The sequence below is a fragment of the Cuculus canorus genome, chromosome 8, assembly GCF_017976375.1.
Source record: "Cuculus canorus isolate bCucCan1 chromosome 8, bCucCan1.pri, whole genome shotgun sequence".
Classification (NCBI taxonomy): Eukaryota; Metazoa; Chordata; class Aves; order Cuculiformes; family Cuculidae; genus Cuculus; species Cuculus canorus.
Window position 1 is genome coordinate 438,653 of NC_071408.1, and position 20,976 is coordinate 459,628.

Genomic DNA, 20,976 nt, shown 5'->3' on the forward strand with positions numbered 1-20,976 from the left:
AGCCCCTCCTCGAACGGCCTTCCTCTGAGGGGTCCCTCTTTGAATGGTCTCCTAATTGCTCTGCCGCCGGGCTTTATACACCCTTATCACCTCATTAGCAGCTCCTCAGCTGGCCCGTGATCCCTCCCCCAGCCCCGAGCCGGCAGCGGGAGGGCCCGTAGCCGTCCGTGCTGCCCTCCCGCTCCAGCGCGCGGCGGCGCTGCGCCCCGAGGAAGGGCCTCGGGCGGCGCATCCCGCGCTGCAAAAGGCAGAGCTTGTTAGTGTACTTATAACGCCTTGAGAAAAACCTGACACTCTTCATTTCACTCGGCAATTCTATAAACTGCATAAGGAAGAACATTCTAGCGCTATACCGTAGCTCGATCCACACCGTGAGGGAGTCGCTTCCAGCGCACCCGTCAGCACCAGACACCGGCGACCCTCCCGCCTCTCCTCCAGCCCCTGCCGTTCCAGACCCCCCCGCCTCTCCTCCAGCCCCTGCCGTTCCAGACCCTCCCGCCTCTCCTCCAGCCCCTGCCGTTCCAGACCCTCCCGCCTCTCCTCCAGCCCCTGCCGTTCCAGACCCTCCCGCCTCTCCTCCAGCCCCTGCCGTTCCAGACCCTCCCGCCTCTCCTCCAGCCCCTGCCGTTCCAGACCCTCCCGCCTCTCCTCCAGCCCCTGCCGTTCCAGAAAGCAGATCATAGAATAGTTTGGAGTCGGAAGGGACCTTAGAGGTCATCTAATTCCAAGCGCTGCCGCGGAGCGCGCCCTGCGCCGGGCTGCTCGGAGCACCGCCAGGGACGGGGCAGCCACCGCCGACCGGCGCACGACGGAAGAGAGTGACGAAGTCTCGGAGTCAGGGCTCTAACAGCAATTTCTGCTTGCAGCTACGTTTTCCCCACCCAGCTTTGCCAACCTGTTCTTTGCCCTGCTGAGATTTCCCAAGCCTGGGAATGGTCCGCCGCTGGGCCACGGGTGGACTCGCAGCCGTGTAACTGCGAGGAGAAGGGGTGTAGGGACAGTCCAAATGCTGATAGTTTTGGCAATCTTGACAATTTTGATCCAAGGCCATGTTTCACTGGCAAATTTCACAATTTCACAAGGAAAGGTTCAGGGTTCAGACTCTAACCTCTATAACAGCATCGCAACTCACTTGTGAGAGAACATACTTTTTAAGCATCCCTCCCCCCCCCTTTTTGGGATTTCTAGTAGTTTGATGATGAAGAGATTTCAGAAGAAATAGAAATAAGAGCTTTACAAGCATTTAAGGCCTCTTAGAGGCAAACTGAGCTAGGCTCTTTATAAGAAAGAAAGTAGAAAAAAAAGTATCTTCATTGCAGAGAAACTTTTCAAGATCAGAAAGACTGATTTGAGACAAACTGGAGAACTTGCAGCCTCTTCTGAACAAATAGGAAGTTTGGAATCGTGTCAACAAAACAGTTAAATCTTTCATTTTAATACTTGCCTTCCTCAAGAAAGCTGAACTTGGCTATGATTTTGACACAAAAATCCACTTTAAAATGTTGACAGAATTGCTTTCAGCTGTTGGAAAATAAATAATTGAACTCATTCAGGTATTGAAGCAAATCTCTCATGACGAGGTTCAGCTTTGTTTATAGGTAAAACAGATTTGCCGTGAGATACACAGGTGACAAGTCTTTCCCCTGGGCCGCAGGCATCCCCGTCTGCTCTGGCTATTTTCTCTACTGCTGCACTACCAGTGTCACTCACAGGAGATGGAAGAGGAGCAAAATACATCAGCGGTGTCTTGCTGCTGGCCTCTGTCACCAGCAGTGATAAGTAAGAGATCTTGTCACAGTGAATATAGGTCTTTGCTATCCTTTGCCCCTTGATTTAAAACACCTCTAAATCCAAGAAGAAAGATGAGGTTTTGGGTGCAGGGAGGAAAAAGGAAGAGTCTATCAGTGAGAATTGTTCTTCATTTCCAAGTTAAAACACAATGAAAAGATTCTGCAGGACAGCAGCCAGGTTACAGACAAACTAAAATGCAGCCCCAAACCAGATGGAGCCGTCTGTCACATCCCTCGTGAAAGCACCATGTACTGGATTATCTATCTCTTCAGAAACACTAAGTCATGCCCTTTCGTTGGTTAAACGGCACCAATTTTGCAGACGCTTTTACTGTGCCCTCACAGCTCTCACCCTATGGAACAGGTTTCACAAAGGATGAAAATATCTACACCTTCCTGACAAGGGGAAACTGTCTTCCTCATAGGAAAAAACCCGATTTGGAAGTGACTCACTCCAGACCTGCTCACTCACTCCAGACCTGCTCTCCCACTCTTGGATGGTGCTGCTGGGTATTACCACACCATGATATGCTGTAGCAATTGCACATCTCCTGTCACTCATGACTCCTTATTTGCTAAGTTGTTTCTTATGTCCCTACAGGGATTCACTTCATTTCTACTTAGTTTTTGAGCATCAAATCTCTTCCCCTCATTAATAATCTTCATTCTTTAGTCTCACCTGTTTTCATTTTATGAAGTCTACAAGGTGTCGAGTAATTAATACTCTTCTACCCTGCACAAGGTGATGCCGCCAGACTATTTCTGTCTAAGCAATTACAGATATTTTTGGGTCAAGTTGTACCTCAAAATTTCTCTGATTTCCACCCTACTCTTGTGCTTGCACAGCACAAAATCTCTCTCGCATGTACTCTTTCCAGGCAGCCTTGACAATAATGCCATAGGAGTGAATTATTATAAGAGCACAGCTTTCTTACCACTCTGTTTATTTCTGTACTGCTCCCTAAGTCTTAAAAATCTGTGCAATTCATGATGTTGTATTTTAACAGCATTAACTGAAAGAAACCAAACTCAGCACTACACTTGCAACAATTAAGACATCTTTAATTTACCTGTTTGCATTTTGTGTGTTTTCCTACTTTTTTGGCTTTGACATACACACTTGCTTAATGATTCCCCAAAGTACTACAAACATCAAACATTTCTCTTCCCTTTCTGTTTCACACAGGCAAGGTTTCTTGGAGTTCTATCCTATGAAGTAACAAAGCAGATGCACAGAGGATAAAATCAGATATTTCAGACATACAGTTTTCAAATTACCTTGAGGTGATGCAAGTGCTCCGAAAGGCTGCGAGGGCACTCTGCTGCGAACATCTCCTCCCTTTCCCTCACTCCCCACCTCCTTACTGATGGGTATCATTCTGTCCCTCACATTGATTCTCTCCAGCAGTCCAAAGAAATTCTGACCCACTCACTCTATGGCGGTGTTTGTGTTCAGAACAGGAACCTCTCCAGACCTAGCTTCAGCTTCCTGCTGCCTGTCTCACCGCATCTCAGGTTAATATAAAACATCCTCCAGCATCACCTTTACAATAATTTTGCTGTAAACATAATCTTCAATTTTCTTCTTTAAGTAACCCCCCTCTCCCTCGTACACCTGGTGTTTTCCTTAGGCTCCCTGTACCTGTGGTCCCCCCATGGGCTTTTTTCAGTTTCCCACCTGCCTGCTTCTCAGTCTTTAGGCTCTTCCCAGTCATCTCTTCTCACTGCTGCCCAAGGCCTTTGTTTGCTCTTACTTCTAGATCACATTTCAGAGAGCCTCTTTCAATTCTGAATCACTTGCCAAGTAAAATTTAACTGAGTCTTCTCCCTTTCCCTTTCTCATGAAAGCTACACGGGCTACTTCTGTTTCAGAAAAATCAGAGGATGGTTCAAGTCCAGGGTACCAGCTCTGTCTCTTAACTAGCAGTTCTGTAGGTTTAGTGTTTCTTTAAGAGCTCTTGCCATGTGTACAGACTCAGAAGCTAGAATAAAACAACCTTCTATTTTCCTACAGGGTACTCATGGCTATGCAAGGAGTTCCCTTTTTCATTTAACTTAAAGTAGCCCGAAATTACTTGAAAATCAGAATGGCAAATCTGACTCCTGCTACTGGCTTCTGAAACAGATGATATATCAGCACGGGGAGTCACACCTGCACTGAGGGCATGTCTGCTCGGCCCATCCGCATGCCCCATTTCCCAAAACAAGTGATTTCTCATTGTGGCAGTGCAGGCAAGCTCCTTTGAGAGCTTGCTGCAAGATTTTACTCTACTGCCTCATTTTTTTGGGTTCTGAAACGCTGGGTTCTCTAGAGCCCAACATGGAATTTCTCCAGCTCTTGACGAAAAAACAGAGTACTTAAACACAGCACATAATGACTTAACACACCAGTGATGTATCATACTTCCTTTATTTACTCCTCAGGATCTAAGAGAAAGACTCATTTTACTCTCAGCAAAATGCCTTTAACTGTATGTGGTAGGAGAAATTAAGAACCTGCAAGTGCGTGATTGCCACCTTCAGATGATGATTTGTCATATGAGCCAGTGTAATCTTCAATTACGTTTCTCTAATGAGGTGCATCCTTTTAGCACAGCTGTGCTGGTGCAACACAGTTCTAGGAAGAACTCTCACATGTCCTTAAGTTTCTTTGGTATCTACTTTAATTCCTTAGGTGACAGCCCTGTCAGACTAGAAAAAGAATTACATAGTAAACACACACCATGACGTGGGCCTTCCATTTTCCTTGTGTTTGATCACCTCTCCTACACATTAGCATTGATGTTGTTCCCTTCTAATAACTCAAGTCCTTCTCTAAACCATTTCCTCCCACTCTCCCTATGCAAGGAAATGTTTCAGCCCTTGTAAATAAACCTAATCATAGCTGAAGATGGATAATGTATAGTGCTACATCAGAAACAGGTCTCACACTCAGCCTGTACACAGCCATACACAGAATCAAGGGAAAAAAATAAAATTCAAGTCATCTCCAAATGTAGGAAGCCCAGGTATTAGACTAAAATTCATGGGCATCTACGAGTAATAAAATCTATATGTAATAAAATCTATTTCAGCAATTCGAAAACATTCTGTCCCTTCCTGAAATATTATACAGCTCCTCCTAAAATATTTATACTTATTTAATGTTATTATATTTTATTTAATATTTATTAATATTATACAGCTCCTCCTGAAGTATTTATTTTTAGATAGGGTAAATCTATAGCAGTATAGTTAATCAAACAAGCAAACCCAGGAGCATCACCAAATGCTTCTAAAGCTCATGTATTCATCTGTAGACATCAAATATCACAAGAAGAAACCTATCGTGGCATAGTCTAGGAGAACGAACCTGTCAGCATTAGTTCATTCAGTGGTCCCATCAGCTAAAATGTGCCTGTTCTGTAACCACGCTGACAGCACCTCCGTGGCCAGGCACCCTGCCAAGTGCTACACGCTACACATGCACACACAGAGTAATTTTATAACATGATTACAACAAAGATGGTTGCAATAGCTTTGAGTATCCGTGTCAAGGGGCACCCAATCTTCCTCGCTGCATTTAGCAAGAGAGAAGGCAACCCTTTGCCTCCACCAGTTTCCCTTGTGACTGCAGCAGAGATGGCAGCACAGTGTGGAGGCTGCGTACACGTCCTGTGCCCAGCGCTCCAATACAGACACAAACGCCTCTTCTCCTCCCTTACTGTACTTTCCCCTCCCTTTATGTCTGCACTGATGTGAGCAGGTAGCTCTATATCGCTGTGGTGGCTTTAACTGCCATTGAAAGCAGCAATAACACAGGAAGATGTAGTGGCAGACTTGAACACAGGCTGTAAAACTCCAGCAGGGACTTGTGGATGCACACAGTTTGCTGTCACCTGGTCCATGCAACCGGCACCTGGGCCAGCTGGATGATAACTGTGCGTGCCACGCCATCCAGACGCAGGACAGGTTAGCTCTCCTTCTCCCCACTCTCACACATTTCACTTGACTTGTGAACGAAATAAAGGGGAGATGAAAAAAGTCGCCTTCTCATTTTACCAACAAAGGCCAGAAGGAAAATCTTGAGTGGCCAACATGAGTTTCTCTCACCTCTTTCTCCCTGTTGAGCAGCACCAGCTGGCTGTCTGTCAGGATGCAGTATTTCCTCTCCCATGTTGTCGTCTCCGTGTATGGGGACTGGCCACAGGACAGTCTGTGTGTAGGTGGTCCTTTCACATCTGCGAACAGAAAACCACAACGCCAGAAGCATTAGCATGTGTCATTAACCACCACCTTTGCCTGTGCGGCTCTGCAGCCAGATGTGATCCACAACTGTGATCCGCACTTAGTGGCACCGCTTTCAGTATATTCAAAAGACACGATGCTAATCCTGGGAGGCACTCATGTGGGATGCTACCGAAGGTACACTGTGAATTCCTATGGCATAACTTACAAAAATGGCAATATCTGAGATGAATATAAATGTCTTGGTCTTCTCTTTTGATTCTATTTTGGTCCTTGACAAAGAGCTGTCATGCAAACTTCATCTTCCCTCCACTCCCTTCTCAAAAATGTGGTCATATGGGTAGGGCCTGGATGTACCCTGAACCTTAATAAACCAGGTTATTTCAGACTAAAAAGAGAGAGAGAGGAAGGAAGATGGGGATCAAGGAACACAGGCTTGAAGAAGGGAAGGAGAACTTCTAAGCGATGGGCATTTAATTAAGAAGGGCTTACTAGCATCTTTTGGTAGGGAAGCTATTTGATTAAATTGTGACAGACAGGAGTCTTCCAGCATTTTCATTTTAGCCACAGGCACTATAGCTGCAAAAACTCAAACAAAAAAACCCACAAAGCCAGCAAAAAAACCCAACCAAACCCCCAAACAAAATCCAATTCGTTTGTGTCCCAGTGCTAATCTTTTCAGACTGACTTAAAAATCAATTTCCCTTAAATCTCTCAGGCCTCAGCTACACAGGACATCGTGCCTCTCACTGCTAAGAGGTTTCCTCTGAGACTGGGAAAGGAAAGCACATGGAACAGCACAGCAGACAGATTTCTCTGCCAAGCAGCCCAGCTCAAAGGCCGAGAAAGCCATGGAGCAGCAAGGCAGCACTGTCGGTGCTCCGAGAAGACTGGGTGCAAAGATGCCACTGCAGGAGCTCAGGTGTGCATTCAGCTATTAAAAACCTCTTTACAGGAGACAGAAATGCTGTTTTAATAACAGAAAAAGGGACGAGTACAACAGAGCCATGTATACAACTTAGAAAACGGGTTCAAGTCTTCTCTTCCCAAAGTTTTGAGATCAAGTTCTGGTTGCTTGGTAACATTTAGTTCCAGTTCTATCTCGCACTCCAGTTTTACACAATTTGAACTGCATTGATCTAAAACTCGGTCATTTGCAGCGTATATTCTAGAGACTCCTCGAGTCCCTGAGCTGCCTCTAAGAGATTTAAAACAGATACTGCAAAAATCAGGATATTGTCAGTCATTTTCTGTGTCCAGGACCTCCTTCAGCTGTTTGAGGAGCACGTTAGGCAAAACGAATGTTCAGAACCCCCGTGTTTTGGGACGCTGGCTTCCTTTCAGCGCACACACTAACTTCTTGGAGCTCCTTCCCAGTTACACCACTAGAGGCCAGCGAATCCTCAAACACCCAGCGCTTCCCAGCTGCCAGGCAGCCTGCAAGTCCAAACACAATCATTAAATGTGGAGTAATGAGCCCCTCCAAGCGACTGCACTCCTTGCAGACCTTGTGTAGCCAAACTCCATCTAAGACCTGCAACACCTTCATGCTCTTTTCCTGCACATAACAGCAGCTCTGCCTGCGCACTGGAAGGAATGTCAGCTTCTAAAGCCGGAGAATTAGTTTGAAAGATGGCTTTCAGTACCTAGTTCAGCCTCATGGTGCATTAGGACTCTTGTGGTCATTCACTTGAAACTGGCAGCCTGCTACCTTTAAGCAAGAAGGAGAGGACTACATGGCTCCCACTGCTTTGAATAATAAAGAAACACCCTTTTGATGCCTCAGTTTCAGATGAATTCAGGGAAGAAGCCAAGATTCAGTATCGGGCTCCGTACTGTAACCTCTCCTAAAAAAGCTCGGCTTCCAAAAGGGACAAGCAAAGCTGTGCATCTCAAAATTGCCCAAAACTCTACTTAGGCATAAAAACAACTAAGGGAAACCACCACAATCTCCCTGAAGCAGATGCGCATTCGTGCAGACTCCTGGCATACAAGAGGCCCTATCACAAGTTACGTTTGTCCATCATAGAGACATTAACCCTCCCTGCAGACTTTTGGCACAACTTCAACTCAACATTTATCGTGGCATCCAACCAAAAACCTAACCAGATGCAAAACAAAACCACTGCTGCTCCTGCTTAGACCTTGATTTCCCAAACCCTACCCACACCCAACACAAACCCCTGAGGAATGGGCTGACAGAGGGAAGATGAGCGAGAAGGTGAAGCCATGGGTTCCTAGTATGAGTGTGCAACAGAAATGTGAGGACCAGAGGGCTGGGGATCTAACCTCTTTGGTGATGAAAGCACACGATAAGTCACCAAAGGGGAAAAAGGATGACGCATGCCCCATCCTGCTCATGTGGGTGGGCTAGAAGCGAGAGAGTGCCTCCAGCTGCTATGCTGAGTGACAACACAGTAAACTCTATTTTGAACTGCTGGTAGACTTCCTCATGGCAAAAGAAAACCCTTCTGGACCATTAGCTCCAACGCAGCATCCACAGTCACGACTCACCCAGCCCCAAAAGACTTTCGCATTTTAATTTCTACTAACTGCAGGCCTTGGCAGGATACCATCCAACTGATCTATGGGCTGCACAAAGGAATTAAAGAACAGAACAACTTCTTCCACTGCAATAACAACTCCAGGACTCCACTGAGTCATCAGGCGCTGCAGGCCAGCCCTGGCTCTGCTGCCAAGTGGGGTGGCTACGTCAGAACAGCTTTCCACAAGCTGCTGGCAGAGTAACGTGCCATCTCGGTGCCAGGAGCTGTCAGTCACCACCAGAGAACAGCATTAATATTTGGTGTTTGTACTGGTATCCCTTTGAACATGTCAAGACACAGCTCCATCACCTCTGGGCTGACCAAGTGCTCTCCTCAACAAAGAGGAGCAGCGGCAAGCTGTTTTTTTGATGTATCAGAACCCAGAACTCCAGTCCTCTCCCCGAAGCTGATGCTGCAAGCCCATCTTGCAAACCAGATGGATGCTGAATACATGCTGCAAGAAAACTCGCTGTGACAAAGCTCGCAGTGTAGCTTTGGTTCATTTGTCGCACCTCTTTAAACTTTTTCTTCTGCATGGTTGACCCCTTGTGAGCCTCTCACAATAGTTGCAACCTCAAAACTGATTCTGAAGCATGTTTCCAGTTTAGACTGAAGACCCTTCTGGACTTTACAGAGAGTCATGCATACGCTCCGTCACTTCCCAAACCCTGTTCTACTGCTTTCTGGTACTTTTCATCTTCAGGTTTCATTTTACATTCTTGGCTTCAACTTTTCATGTTAACGTAATAAAACCCTCCAACTGCTTCCACTAGTGCCCACAAAACAAATGTGCCACCGCTGTTTGAATCGCTATGGAAGTGAATGGCAAGAAGTCCATGTGCAAGTGGGACCACTCTGGGGAAAGACCACGAGTCAGGGCTGTCCTCTCTAACTTTGGGGCTGCTCTCCATCAGCTCATACTGAAAGGCTTGTGCTTTCGTAGAATGGTTTGGGTTGGAAGAGACCATGAAGGTCATCTAGTCCAAGCCCCTGCAGGAAAGCAGGGATCCTTTGGAGAGTAACTCCTTGATGAATGCCATTTCGGCCAGAAGCTGGAGGAGAGATCGAGATGTGTCTGAAGCTCTGACTTTGCAGGTGTTACACGCGGGATGGGCTCATGCAGCCACATACCTCACTATGCAAGTTCTGGTGACTGAAGATTTCTTTCCCCAATCTGATGCAATCTTTCCATTCTGCACCATGACAATGAGGCATTCAAGCAAGCAGATCAGTTCGTCTACACACAGGATTAAAGGTCATGCCTTATGTGCCTTCAAATGCTAATATCAGTTAAGTAACAGCTTGGAAAAAATCCCCTTCTTGGTACATCCTCCCCTGCTGAACCGAGAAGAGCATCACTGCCCGCCTGCCACATCCGACACAGCTGAAGACTTGAAGCTGTGTTGTTTTTCCTCGGGGCTCTGAAATGCCATTAGGCATGTTATAAATATCCACAAAGCTCTCTTTCTCTCAGCCAGATGACAACTTGTATCTTATTATTCTTTAACTACAGAGCTTACTTAAAAAAAAAGGAAGACGGGGAAAAAGAGGAACAGCTATGCCATAACCACATCACAACAAAAAAACGTGTTGACTGGTGCAGGGCGAGGGAACAAGGAAAGAAGCAGCCGGTGCCAAGACAATCCCCACAGAAAGAGTAAGGCGTTTTATGAAAACTGATGGCAGTTAAGCAGTATTTAGGGATTCCGGTGCTATTGGATGGGAACATTTCTGAATCTTCCATGGCAAACATGCAACAATTCTTTTTTTACAATTCCGAGCAGGGGACACTTTCCAAAAAGCAGGCAATGGGCAGCACCAGAAAATTATTTCCAAGACATGACAAGCGCTCCAGTGTCATTTAGTCCTCAACAGCTCTCCTACAACCAGAAGAAGGATATCTCAAACCATAACACTCTCCTTTTCCAAACTAGTACATAATTAGCAGAAATCGGGCCAATAAAACTACATTAAGGTAAATCTATGCCTTCAGTTTCTTTGCCAAGAAGCACTCTACCTACCATCAATAAACCCAGAAAATTAAACCTCCTTCCTGGTGATGACAAGAGCACCCCTGGCATGTGTCAAAGCTCTGGTTTGGAACCATACTCTTCCTACGGTGAAATCAAGTGCTTACTGAAGTCCTTGCCAAATTTTCACTGACTTTATTGGGGTCCGTATTCTGTTCCCAGTATTTCCAGTACGGAGCTGCCAAGCAGCTGAGTAACTAATGCAGAGGCCAAGTTTGAATGCATGGAGGATTTTCCCCCCCCCTGAAGAGAGATTAGTAGGAGCCCTAACACCTTTTGACAACAGGTCTACTTGCCCAATGTCAATGTTTCCACGGTGTTTTATGTTCTTGCCATAGAGACAGGACTCGGAAAGCTTTAGGTAAGTGCTGTCGTCTGAGAGCTTGTCAGTACCCCGATCTACCCAGCGGTGCATGAGCATGCAGCCCCGTTCAAATAATCATCAGTTCGAATCTTTATCAAGCAGCTGAAGAGAAGCTGAAACAAGCCTTAATGTTGACATGAAGCCTCAAAGACAAATAGCAATTAAATCCCTTCACTAAACTTACACCATCCCTAAAAGTTGATGAAGCTCATGATTCAAGGGAAAGGATATGGCAGAAAGGGAGACACGCTGTGCCTCAACATGTTTTCATTCCCTTAAACCTGCATTTTGTAAGACGGCAGGATTTCCGCAAAAGAAGTCGCTAATGTGAGTGAAAATAAACAGCAATAGCACGGTTCTGTGGCGTACAGCTGTGTGCGTATGCACAACTGTTTCGGCCAGCTGTGCGCTGCTCAGATGAAGATCTGCAAAGTCTGGATTGGAAACAGAAGAGAATTCAAGCCCTGAAAGCAGCACAGGCGTCAGAACAACCCTGGCTCAGCTTAGAGAGGGACAATCTCCCAGCACTTACACAGAGAGGATAACAACACAGGTCAGTTGCTTGAGGTCTGCTAGGAAAAGCATACTTCAACTTTCTCTCATGCTGATATACATAGCTTTTGTTAGCATTCCTTATTTCTCAAAACAGCTCACAGCCATACGTGGTGGTTTCTGACCCAAGCAGGACTGCAGAAAGGCACAATCAGAAATAACTCTCCAAAGAAAACCCATCAGGATGCACAAATTCACTTTGGAGGAGGGGAATACTCATTGTCCAAGTTTGTACAGACAACGACCACAATGTCCTGACACAGAACACACAACCTTCATGACTAATTGTCTAGAATCATGGAATGGTTTGGGTCAGAAGAGACCTCAAAGCTCATCCAGTTCCACCCCCTGCCATGGGCAGGGACACCTCCCACTGGATCAGGCTACCCAAGGCCCATCCAACCTGGCCTTGAACACCTCCAGGAATGGGGCAGCCACTGCTGCTCTGGGCTACTTGTGTCAGTGCCTCACCACCCTCACCGGAAAACATTTCTTCCTAATATAGTAAATATATAAGTCTATACTATATTTATGTATGCTATATAATATATAGCATAATACAATAAGAAAACTCAGCACGCACCGTGTGTTAAGACAGAGATTTGCATGTACAGAGAAAATATGACACTCTTAGGGCTGATTAATTCTTCTCTGAATTACAACATGCTTCAAGATATGACCAGTGCTCATTATAGAAATAAACCCATTAATCTTCATTGCAAACCACAATGTGGGCAATGATGGCAGGTTTTCTAGGAAGCTTCCTGTAGCTGCTGTGAGACAGAGCACTGCTCCCTTGCCCTCCTAAATCAGTGTGTGGCACGGCTTCATCTCAGTTAAGAGGTACCTACATTTTCGTGGTCAGCAGCAGATCTCTCTGGGGAAGGAGGCGTTATTTTAAGTGTAAAAAGCACAAGCCAATCCTTTGGGATGAGAGGCATGCTGTTTGTGGAGGATGTTATTACAGAGGTAAGTATCTGGTGTGAATTCTTTGTTATATTTGATAGCTGCACTCAACAAACTTCATTACATGTGCAACACCCAGCCCACGATGCAGTTGAATCCAGTTGCTCTCCTCTGGCAGCTGCGTACAACGATAATCAAATTCTGGTATGGAAACCCAATATCGGGTGTAGGAGGTAAAGGAAGCTTAGTCAAACCATCAGGTTTCAACGATCTCAAAAGCTCTCACACCAGCTGGTTACAGCCAAAATGCTACCTGGAAAATCTATTCGACAAAGAATAAAGCCATAAAGGATTTAAGTAGGTGAAAATGGCGTTTTGGAAGCTGGCAGAAGCCATGACCAGCGCCATGACTTTCTTAGATTCCAACGCACTTGGCACAGCAACACAAACTTCACAAGATGTTTAGTTTTTCGAGTAAGGGCCAAGCTTGCCAGTCTGACCTATTAACTTTCCATTACTCTTTTATTGAGTGGCAGTGATCAGGCACAGCCTAAATGCTGGTTTTCCATTATCCCAGAGGAGAACCTCATAAGTGCCAGACTGATTCACATAAAAACTGTCCAGTCGGGTGCAGTTTTCATGGCCTGTACCCTCACAGAAATATGACAGTGGCAATCTTTATGCTTACTACGTGCTTCCATTTCCCCACCAGCTCTGGCTGAAGGCATCTCCTAAATACAGAGATGAGAAGTCTGAAGGGTTCTGCAGCTCACTGCTTACAGGCAAGTCTTTGGGTTTTTTTCTCACCTCTGAACAAGGACTGTGCACATTTCCTGCAAACAGGGAAGGGCACGGCTTTTTTCCAGCAGTTGCTGTTTGATGAGATCCATGATGGAGAGGGAGAAGAGTCACCTTTCTGCTCTGAATCTCTCACATGCAGCAGTCTCGCCTCAACACAGAGAAAGCAGGATGAAGCTTTGAAGTTGGAAGAGTGGGCATCGATGTTTCGTCCACAAGGCCAGAGCAACCAGCCAGATTCCTGACTTTCCTACAGATAATCTGCATAAAAAGAGCACGGAGCCATTTTTGTATGGAATGGGCTAAGACATCAGCGGAGCGAATACCCAACTGCCAGCCCAAGGGCTGTCTCCTCTGCAGCGAGCGGGAGACAAAATACGGAGTGCTACTGTTCCACAGACCTCGCACCTCCCACACGGATGAGGTCTCGCTGCCTCTTCCCTCTGTTGGGTGCCGACATCATCCCACTCTTTCATTCCTTCGCTAGGAGAGTGAAATCTGACTTGTTTGTACAAGCAACGTCCAGCGACGAGCAAGACTCCTCCAGCTGGGCTCCCAGGCAGCTCTGCCAACTTAGCTCGGTCCCGAGTCAGTGCATCTGCCCTCTTCTTGCAACGTCACCACTTCGCCTATCCAAAGCTCAGGAGTTTTCACACCCAGGCTGAGACTACCGCATCGACCAGCCAAGATCTCCCCTCTCACTTCCCCACAACACATGCAATTCAAACCCCAAACCTTTGTGAAGACCTGTGCTAACACATTTACCACCCTCAGACCCCGATGTTCACTAAAAGGGCTCAGTGTTCCCTGGTACCCAAACACTCTACAGAGGCCCGAGAGCACAAATTCAGTGAGGCCACAATCATGCAAGCAGTTTCACTGAGGTTTTCTTTTCAAAAGGGAAAATCATGGAGTTGTTCCAAAAAAAGAAACCGCAAGTCTTAAAATCTTATGAGTAGTTTAGCGAGCAGATGCTGAGTGTGCCAATGGTCTCGAGCTTTCCTGCAAAGGCCTAAAAACCGAGAGCTAAGGAGCTAGTGGGAGAAGCAAAAATTAGGAAGAAAACTAAAATTGGCCTGCCAGGGTGATTCTGATTAGGAAGCAGAAAGTTGCACCCGCTCGCTGTCACTAGGCAGCTTCTCTGAGCAAAAGGTGTAGGAGCTCTTAATAGCGCTTTAAATCTGCCAATTAGCTTGAACACCGCTGAGCTCCTCTAAGCTTCTTACGTGCCACACAGCCGCTTGCTAAACTTACAAAGGGTAATTGATCCTCCCTTCCCCGGCTGCGTCTCTCTCCCTCCCTGTTCTCATGGTCTGCACCCAGTCAGGTTCGTGAGACAGCATGAAAGATGGGTCTGTCAGGAGACATCAGCACCTTCTTGAGTGGATCGGTGCCAGCAAACTCAACTCATACAATCGTCTGTGCACTTCGCAGCTCAACTAGTGGAACTAGAAAATGCAACCCAACCAAGGTGGGGACCACACAGATCACGCAGGTGCGCTTGGGGCTCAGCCCAGCCTCCTATGTGTGCCTGTTAACAAGGACTTCATTGTGCAGTCTTGCACATCTCGTGACATCACCAGAAGAGAAGCTGCGAGCTGTGCAAAAAACAGTTTGGTTCCCAAGCTATCTAGGATTTCAAATAACCCGCAGTTGTTCAAAGCCACCACGTGAATCTTCCTACAACATTATGTGGGCTTTCCCTCCTTCTTATTCCATTCTCGTTCCCTGCCCAGGACCACTCATCTTTGCTCCTGAATATTAAGTACATGTTTCTTGCACAATTACACTCCCACTTGGGCTACAAAGCACTTTGGAATCTCAAAACAGAAATGGTTATTACAAACCTGTAGAGAGGATTATAACAGATTACATGCCCCTATTACATAGCTGCCAAGTTCTGAGAAGATTCTCAAGTGACACTTCTACCCAAAGCAGGGAGAAGCTTTCGTGAGCGATTTAGGAAGCAGAGAATGCAGAACAGTAGAAAAGTTAATTATTTGTGGGAGGAAAAAGTCTGCAGTTTTTTCTCTTAATTTATGCATGCTCCTTTTCCTACCCAGCTCTGTCCTCTTCCCCCTGTTCTTTTCTCTGTAATCCTTGCTCCCACCAAACCCGAATCTCCATCTCACAGCCTCTTCAGCCCCAAGCAACCAGACTGGGCTGTTCCCTCTTAATTCTTTACTCCTTGCAGGAGTGCAGGAAGACTAGAGGGAAAAGCATCCTGAACTTAAAAGGGACCTTGGCCCAGGGCAGCTGTGAAAAAAAAAACCAAAACCACCAACAATCTGAAAGCAAACTGCTCAGTTCCTGCACAAAAACGTACCAGTGTCCTCGCAGTCAAAGCTAAATGTACGTGAACCACAAGCAGGGGCACAGAGCTTGGCAGAAGCATCCTCACCAAAGGTTCTGCCCCTGCGGAGCTTTACCCTCTACCCTTGCTGACGAAGCATCGACCAGCTGACGTTCATCTGTCCCAGACCCTTTTCAAGACCCTTTTGCCTTCTTCTGCCAGGGAGGCATGGGAAGAGCAAAGGTAGGGAGTGTGTTTCTGCGAGACAAGAGTGAGCCACACGAACCGACGCGGCCATGAGGTAGTGACCACAACAAGGTCAAGCTGAACAACTGAAAAACAAACGCTGCTTTTCAGGCACTGTTTGAATCACGCCATGCACACTGCTGCTTTTAGGAGCTTTTGTTTTTGTTTTTCCTGCAAGAAAACCAATGTGTTCGCTCTCACTGATCTGAACAATCTCAACCCACACACTTAATTTCTCAGAGCAATGGCAGGATTGCCGAACTCCCCTCCCCTCACACCTACCTTGACACAAACACAGCCCTCATGGTTTCAAAAAACAACGCTCTCTGGGTGTGCTGTTTTTTGTGGTGAGAGAAAAAGAAAGGGAAAATAAAGAATTAAGGAAATAATAATGTAAAAAATAAATGACAAAGCTCCTCGTGTGGGCTCTCCCACCCCAGGGGTTCTAAGCGCTTGGCCGCCCTGCCACCGCCACACAGCCCGGTGCTGCCGGGCTCTTTCAACTGTTTGCAACCTGAACATTTCTTGAAGCCCAGGAACACACAAGGCTGGGTTTTCTGCTTCAGTAAGCTTGCAGGAAAAGAGACAACGGGAGTTCCGACCAGCACTGCTGTCTCAGATGAGTTTATTTCCCTGTTGAAGGGAGAGTTCCCAGGACACTCAAAGCTACTACAACCACATGCAATGTTTTTTGCATATTATCCAGGTCACTCGGGCACACAGGCTGAACTTGGCTTTCTTATTTCAGCCACTTAAAACAAATGCTTTCGTAAGGGACCACCTCAAGGGATGCACGTATAATGTAAAAGAAGCCCTCCAGTACTCCCCACACTATTTAAAAAGACACGCTCTGCTTCCTTCTGGCATCTTCAAAACATTTTCAGAAGAACCTGGAGCCAGCTATTACACCCAATTTGGTGATGTGACCTACTTACAAACAAAAACCCCAAAAAAGCACCAGAACGGTCCTCATCCCATTTTTCTCCCTAACATCTGAAAAGTCTCCATGCATTTCAGTAATGTGATGCTAATACACAAAGGACTGGACTTTCTTCAGCCTGTAAAGACAATTCAGTCACAAAACTTTAGGGGAAGGAGAGTGGATCTTGCATAAATTCAGTGGGGATTCTGAGCCATGTTCAGGCTTGTGCAAAGAGATGTCTTATTGCAAATACTCTGAATGCCGCATTTAATGCAGCATAATGAGGTAATGATGTGCAATTCCTCTTTTATCAGCTCTTCCCTTTACTCTATAGTTAGAGGTTATATGAGGTTACTTTCCCTTTGTAATCTAACCCAGTTATTGTACCTGGTTTTAGGGAAGGAAGGCTGGCTTCAGGACAGAAATCCACTTTGGTTAAGCATAAGGAAATCGTCACCACCCTGGTCAAGGCAGGACACTGAGCTGCTGGTGCAGACGAAGGCTCCGGAGCCTCCTGACTTAGAGCAATTTTGGTCTCCTTATTGCCACAACCTAAACATTTGCAAATAAAAGGGCAATTTTGTTCTGAAATTCCAGAATAAGACAGATGATTTATTTCTTCCTGCCTACTCCATGCGATGCTGAAAGAAGATAACAGTGAAATAAAGAGGCAACAGCGGAAGAAATAACAGTGCCAGGGCAGAGGAACTGCAAGTGCCGAGCGAACACTGTGCCAGAGGAATTCACTCTTGCGGGCTTTGGACATCGCAGCCATGCTGAGACCACGGCTCCCGAGATACCACCACAACAGGTGGAGCAGGTTTACTACGCTTGTGGCAAACCTCAGCAAGCACAATTAATGGCTCCTTTGATGACAGGCTAGCTTTAGGAAAATTAAAAGGATCTGTAGCCAGTGTGCACTATTTCAGTTGTTCTTCAGCTGTGTTTTCCCTCTATTTAATTTATTTCCTTCTCACCCCAGTAAGCTCGGCTAAGAAGAATAAGGGCAACCCCACATCCTCACCCCAAATACCCTCCAGCCTGGAGCCCACACCTACTTAGTTTTACCTCCTTACTTTGTTCCCCAAAATCTGCAAAATATAAAGCCTGTGAGGACCAAACCTTTCATTATTCACTTCTGTTGCTTTTTTTGTCTGATTTGCCTGATGTTCAGTGGTGACGCCACAAAGCCCCTCAGTGTAAACACGTGCTTGTTCCCAAATCTATGCCCTGCCATATGTTTTGCAAACCGACACGAAGCTCCCAAGCCCCTCTACCAGAAGGGTAAAGCCACAAGTGCTCATCTCCAAAATCCTAGGTGAACAAATGACACCCAGTGGAGAGAAAATGCCTTTCCTACATTAGCAACGCTAACCAGAAACTGATTAGGTTGCAGCCTCTCATTAGCAGTCCCACTGCACAACTGCAATTTGTACGGGCAAAGCCAACCAGACCAGGAGGAAAGGGAGACGGGAAGCTTTGTATAAATATAATAATTTTCACACAGTTTGAAGAGATTTGCTTTACATTATTGTTTTGAGGAGTCCCCCCCCCCCCAGCAGGACTCATCAACCCACACAAGTGGTTTTATGAGTTACTGCTGAAATTCATTTCACTCCTATGGGGAAACAGTTTACAGGGGCAGAATGGGTTCAATTAATTAATTTATTTTCAAATCGAAACACTAAGAATTCTGTTTGCTGCCAGAAGATGGGTGGAGAAGGCAAGGAAAGTTCACGTACCCAAGAGACTATTAACTAGAACCAACTTGGACAATACGTTTGAGAAGCATTTCCTTCCAGCTACTGTAGATAGCTGTCCTTAACATGCCTTTACTTAAGCAGCCAACTTTCCACCACCGAGTACAATGAGATTTCAAAACACACACGAAACCAGAGCATAAACAGACACAAACATCCACTTAGGAATATAACAAAAGAAAACACGGGGCAAAAAACTTCAGCTTCTCTATTTTCTGCCCGTTATAAACTACCTTGGTGTTCTAAACATCCTTTGGTCCCCCCTCTTTTATTTAAGTGACACTATTATCACAATGTACCCATCTCGGCCGTCTTTGCAATGGTGGTGTCGAACAAAAATGACTCCTGGGGGTTGAGGGATAAATTCCACCCAATATTATGGCCCGGGGAATTCAGCCGAAGCAGGAGTGGGGCTGCACAGCATGGGTGGCACAGGGAGGGATGAACCAGGCAGAGCCCACGCCAGCAGCACAGCGCAGGAGCTTTTAAAATATACATGAAGATCTTGTCAAAGACAGCAGAAATGATGAACAGATGAGAGGCAGCACCGAAAAGTGAGAGATTAAGGAACAAGGCCCTGTTTTCAAGGGTTTTAGTTTGCTAAAGACAGACTGTGCTGCTGCCGTGCCGTTACGGCTGGATGGTACCCTACCCCCAGCCCCTGACGGATGTCAAACCTATTTTTGTAAATCTCTGGCGATAAAAACCATGCATGGCATCTTGTTCATTTCCTCCTTACTACTTCAGTTTGCCAAAAACTTTCAGCTCTGCTGTCCTTGCCACATCTCCAGATCAGCGCTATTTATTCAGTTCTCAGTGACTAATGATGAACCTGCACATCCCTTGCCTTTTTAGAAGTCTCTTTTAACACCAGTATAAGACATGAAAATGTTACCTCGGTACCTGGGACCAGCTTTGCTAGCCCTAAAGAAATCAGACATGATGATGAAAAAAAAAAAAATCTCTATTTTTTCTTTCCCACACTCCCATGTGATTAAAATCCATTAAAATGCAAAGCGGCTTGAATTTTATTTTACCCATCAGTGACCACACTTCACTATTACTGGGCTATGACTGCCTCTCTACAAATTCTCCGCACGTAAGAGGCTCTAGGTTTTGGAGCAATCAATCTAGCACACCTCGCTAAATACATACGCGTGTATATATTTTACAATGATCTCCATTTCTCAGGTTGATTTACACACATCATTGAAAAGTACATTCGGTTTCATGTTTGCTCATCTCTGAATAAACAAAGCAGAGGCTGTTGGGTACCCAAAGACAAATGAGACATTACAAATGTAGACAAAACCTATCATCACCCTGAAAGCATTCTTCTTTGAAATTATATAGCCACGCACAATTCAGAAGGCAGATTGCTGCATGTGTTTTCCATTCGGCCCGTGCCCATGTGGGGCAGGGAGGGAGCCCGATGGGGCTCTATGCTGTCACTTTTCTCCCTCCGTGTCCTTGACAATTCAGAAATGTATGACTCAGTAAGGATGGTTTTCCTCCTCCTGCAATTCTACAGTTTCCGTTCCTTAGGGTAGGTCTCCTGCGGTCCATATGTCTACGTTCATAAACAGCACACCTACCTGGAGTTTCACCACGAAAATAAATACATATACATCCATCAGAACATTTGATTCCACATCGAGCCCAACCACAGGGGCTTGATGGGGAAATAAATCAAACATAGGCAGTGCACCAGCTGGGTCCTCACTGCATTTCTATCTTATCTCATTTGTCCCCTTTTGCCTCGGCAGAAAAAAAATCCCTTTTCAGGGACATATAAGCCTGGAGTTAGAAATTACAGTTTCCACACTAACAGTAGGGAGGTGTCAGGGCACAGGAGTCTGGGCACACACGCTGCACAGCGCCGCAGGGCTGTTGGGGAGCCAGCATCCACCAAACCCAAGACGCTACATATGCACATAATACACTGCTCTGGTTGCTGCACAAACACAAATTTCTCAATTAGTGTGTTTGAGCCATTCATATCTTTTGTTAAAGTAACTCAAAACTCCTGCTCTACGCAAGCAATCCCCCCCAGGCGCACCAAATGGCATTTTGCAATTACATTTCAGGGCTTTCACTTCTGTTTACAGACACGCAGCATTCACAGAAAGCTCAGAAGAAACTCCACAATAAAGAAGGCAAAACGTATTTCCTGGAAAGAAGTCTTCCCTTTCTGCAGCTACTGGGGTATAGCCAAGCGGAGGCTGAGGACTCGTCATTGTAACGAGCTCCTCCGGCAGGTTTTGTGGCACCCTGCGCGGAGCTTCCTGCTGCTGCAGAGATGCCTACTACAAACTCCCTTGTCAGCACAGTGAAGAGGCTCCAGCAGTCCTGGATCTGTACAGGGAGGAGAAAGAAGTCCTGAGCAGCATGGCATGGCAGATGGGCACCCCTAAGGGCTAGCCCAGCGGAGATGCCCAGTTATCAGCTCCCCGCAGCTGCCCAACCCCGACCTGCGCTCACCGAGCACGCAGGAGGGCACCAGCGCAATTCTGGACACAAACAGGATTTGTCTCTGCAGGAA

General features: G+C 46.1%; 1 protein-coding gene across 8 annotated transcripts in view; it reads right to left on the reverse strand.

Annotated features, from left to right (window-relative positions):
* The window catches only part of RASAL2 (RAS protein activator like 2), a 184,712-nt gene that overhangs the window by 94,159 nt on the left and 69,577 nt on the right, over positions 1–20,976 (reverse strand). For all 8 annotated transcript variants that reach the window (XM_054072686.1, XM_054072684.1, XM_054072685.1 and 5 more), the window contains exon 2: positions 5,883–6,010. In XM_054072686.1, the coding sequence (XP_053928661.1) occupies positions 5,883–6,010 (128 nt within the window). The remainder of the gene's footprint in view (positions 1–5,882; positions 6,011–20,976) is intronic.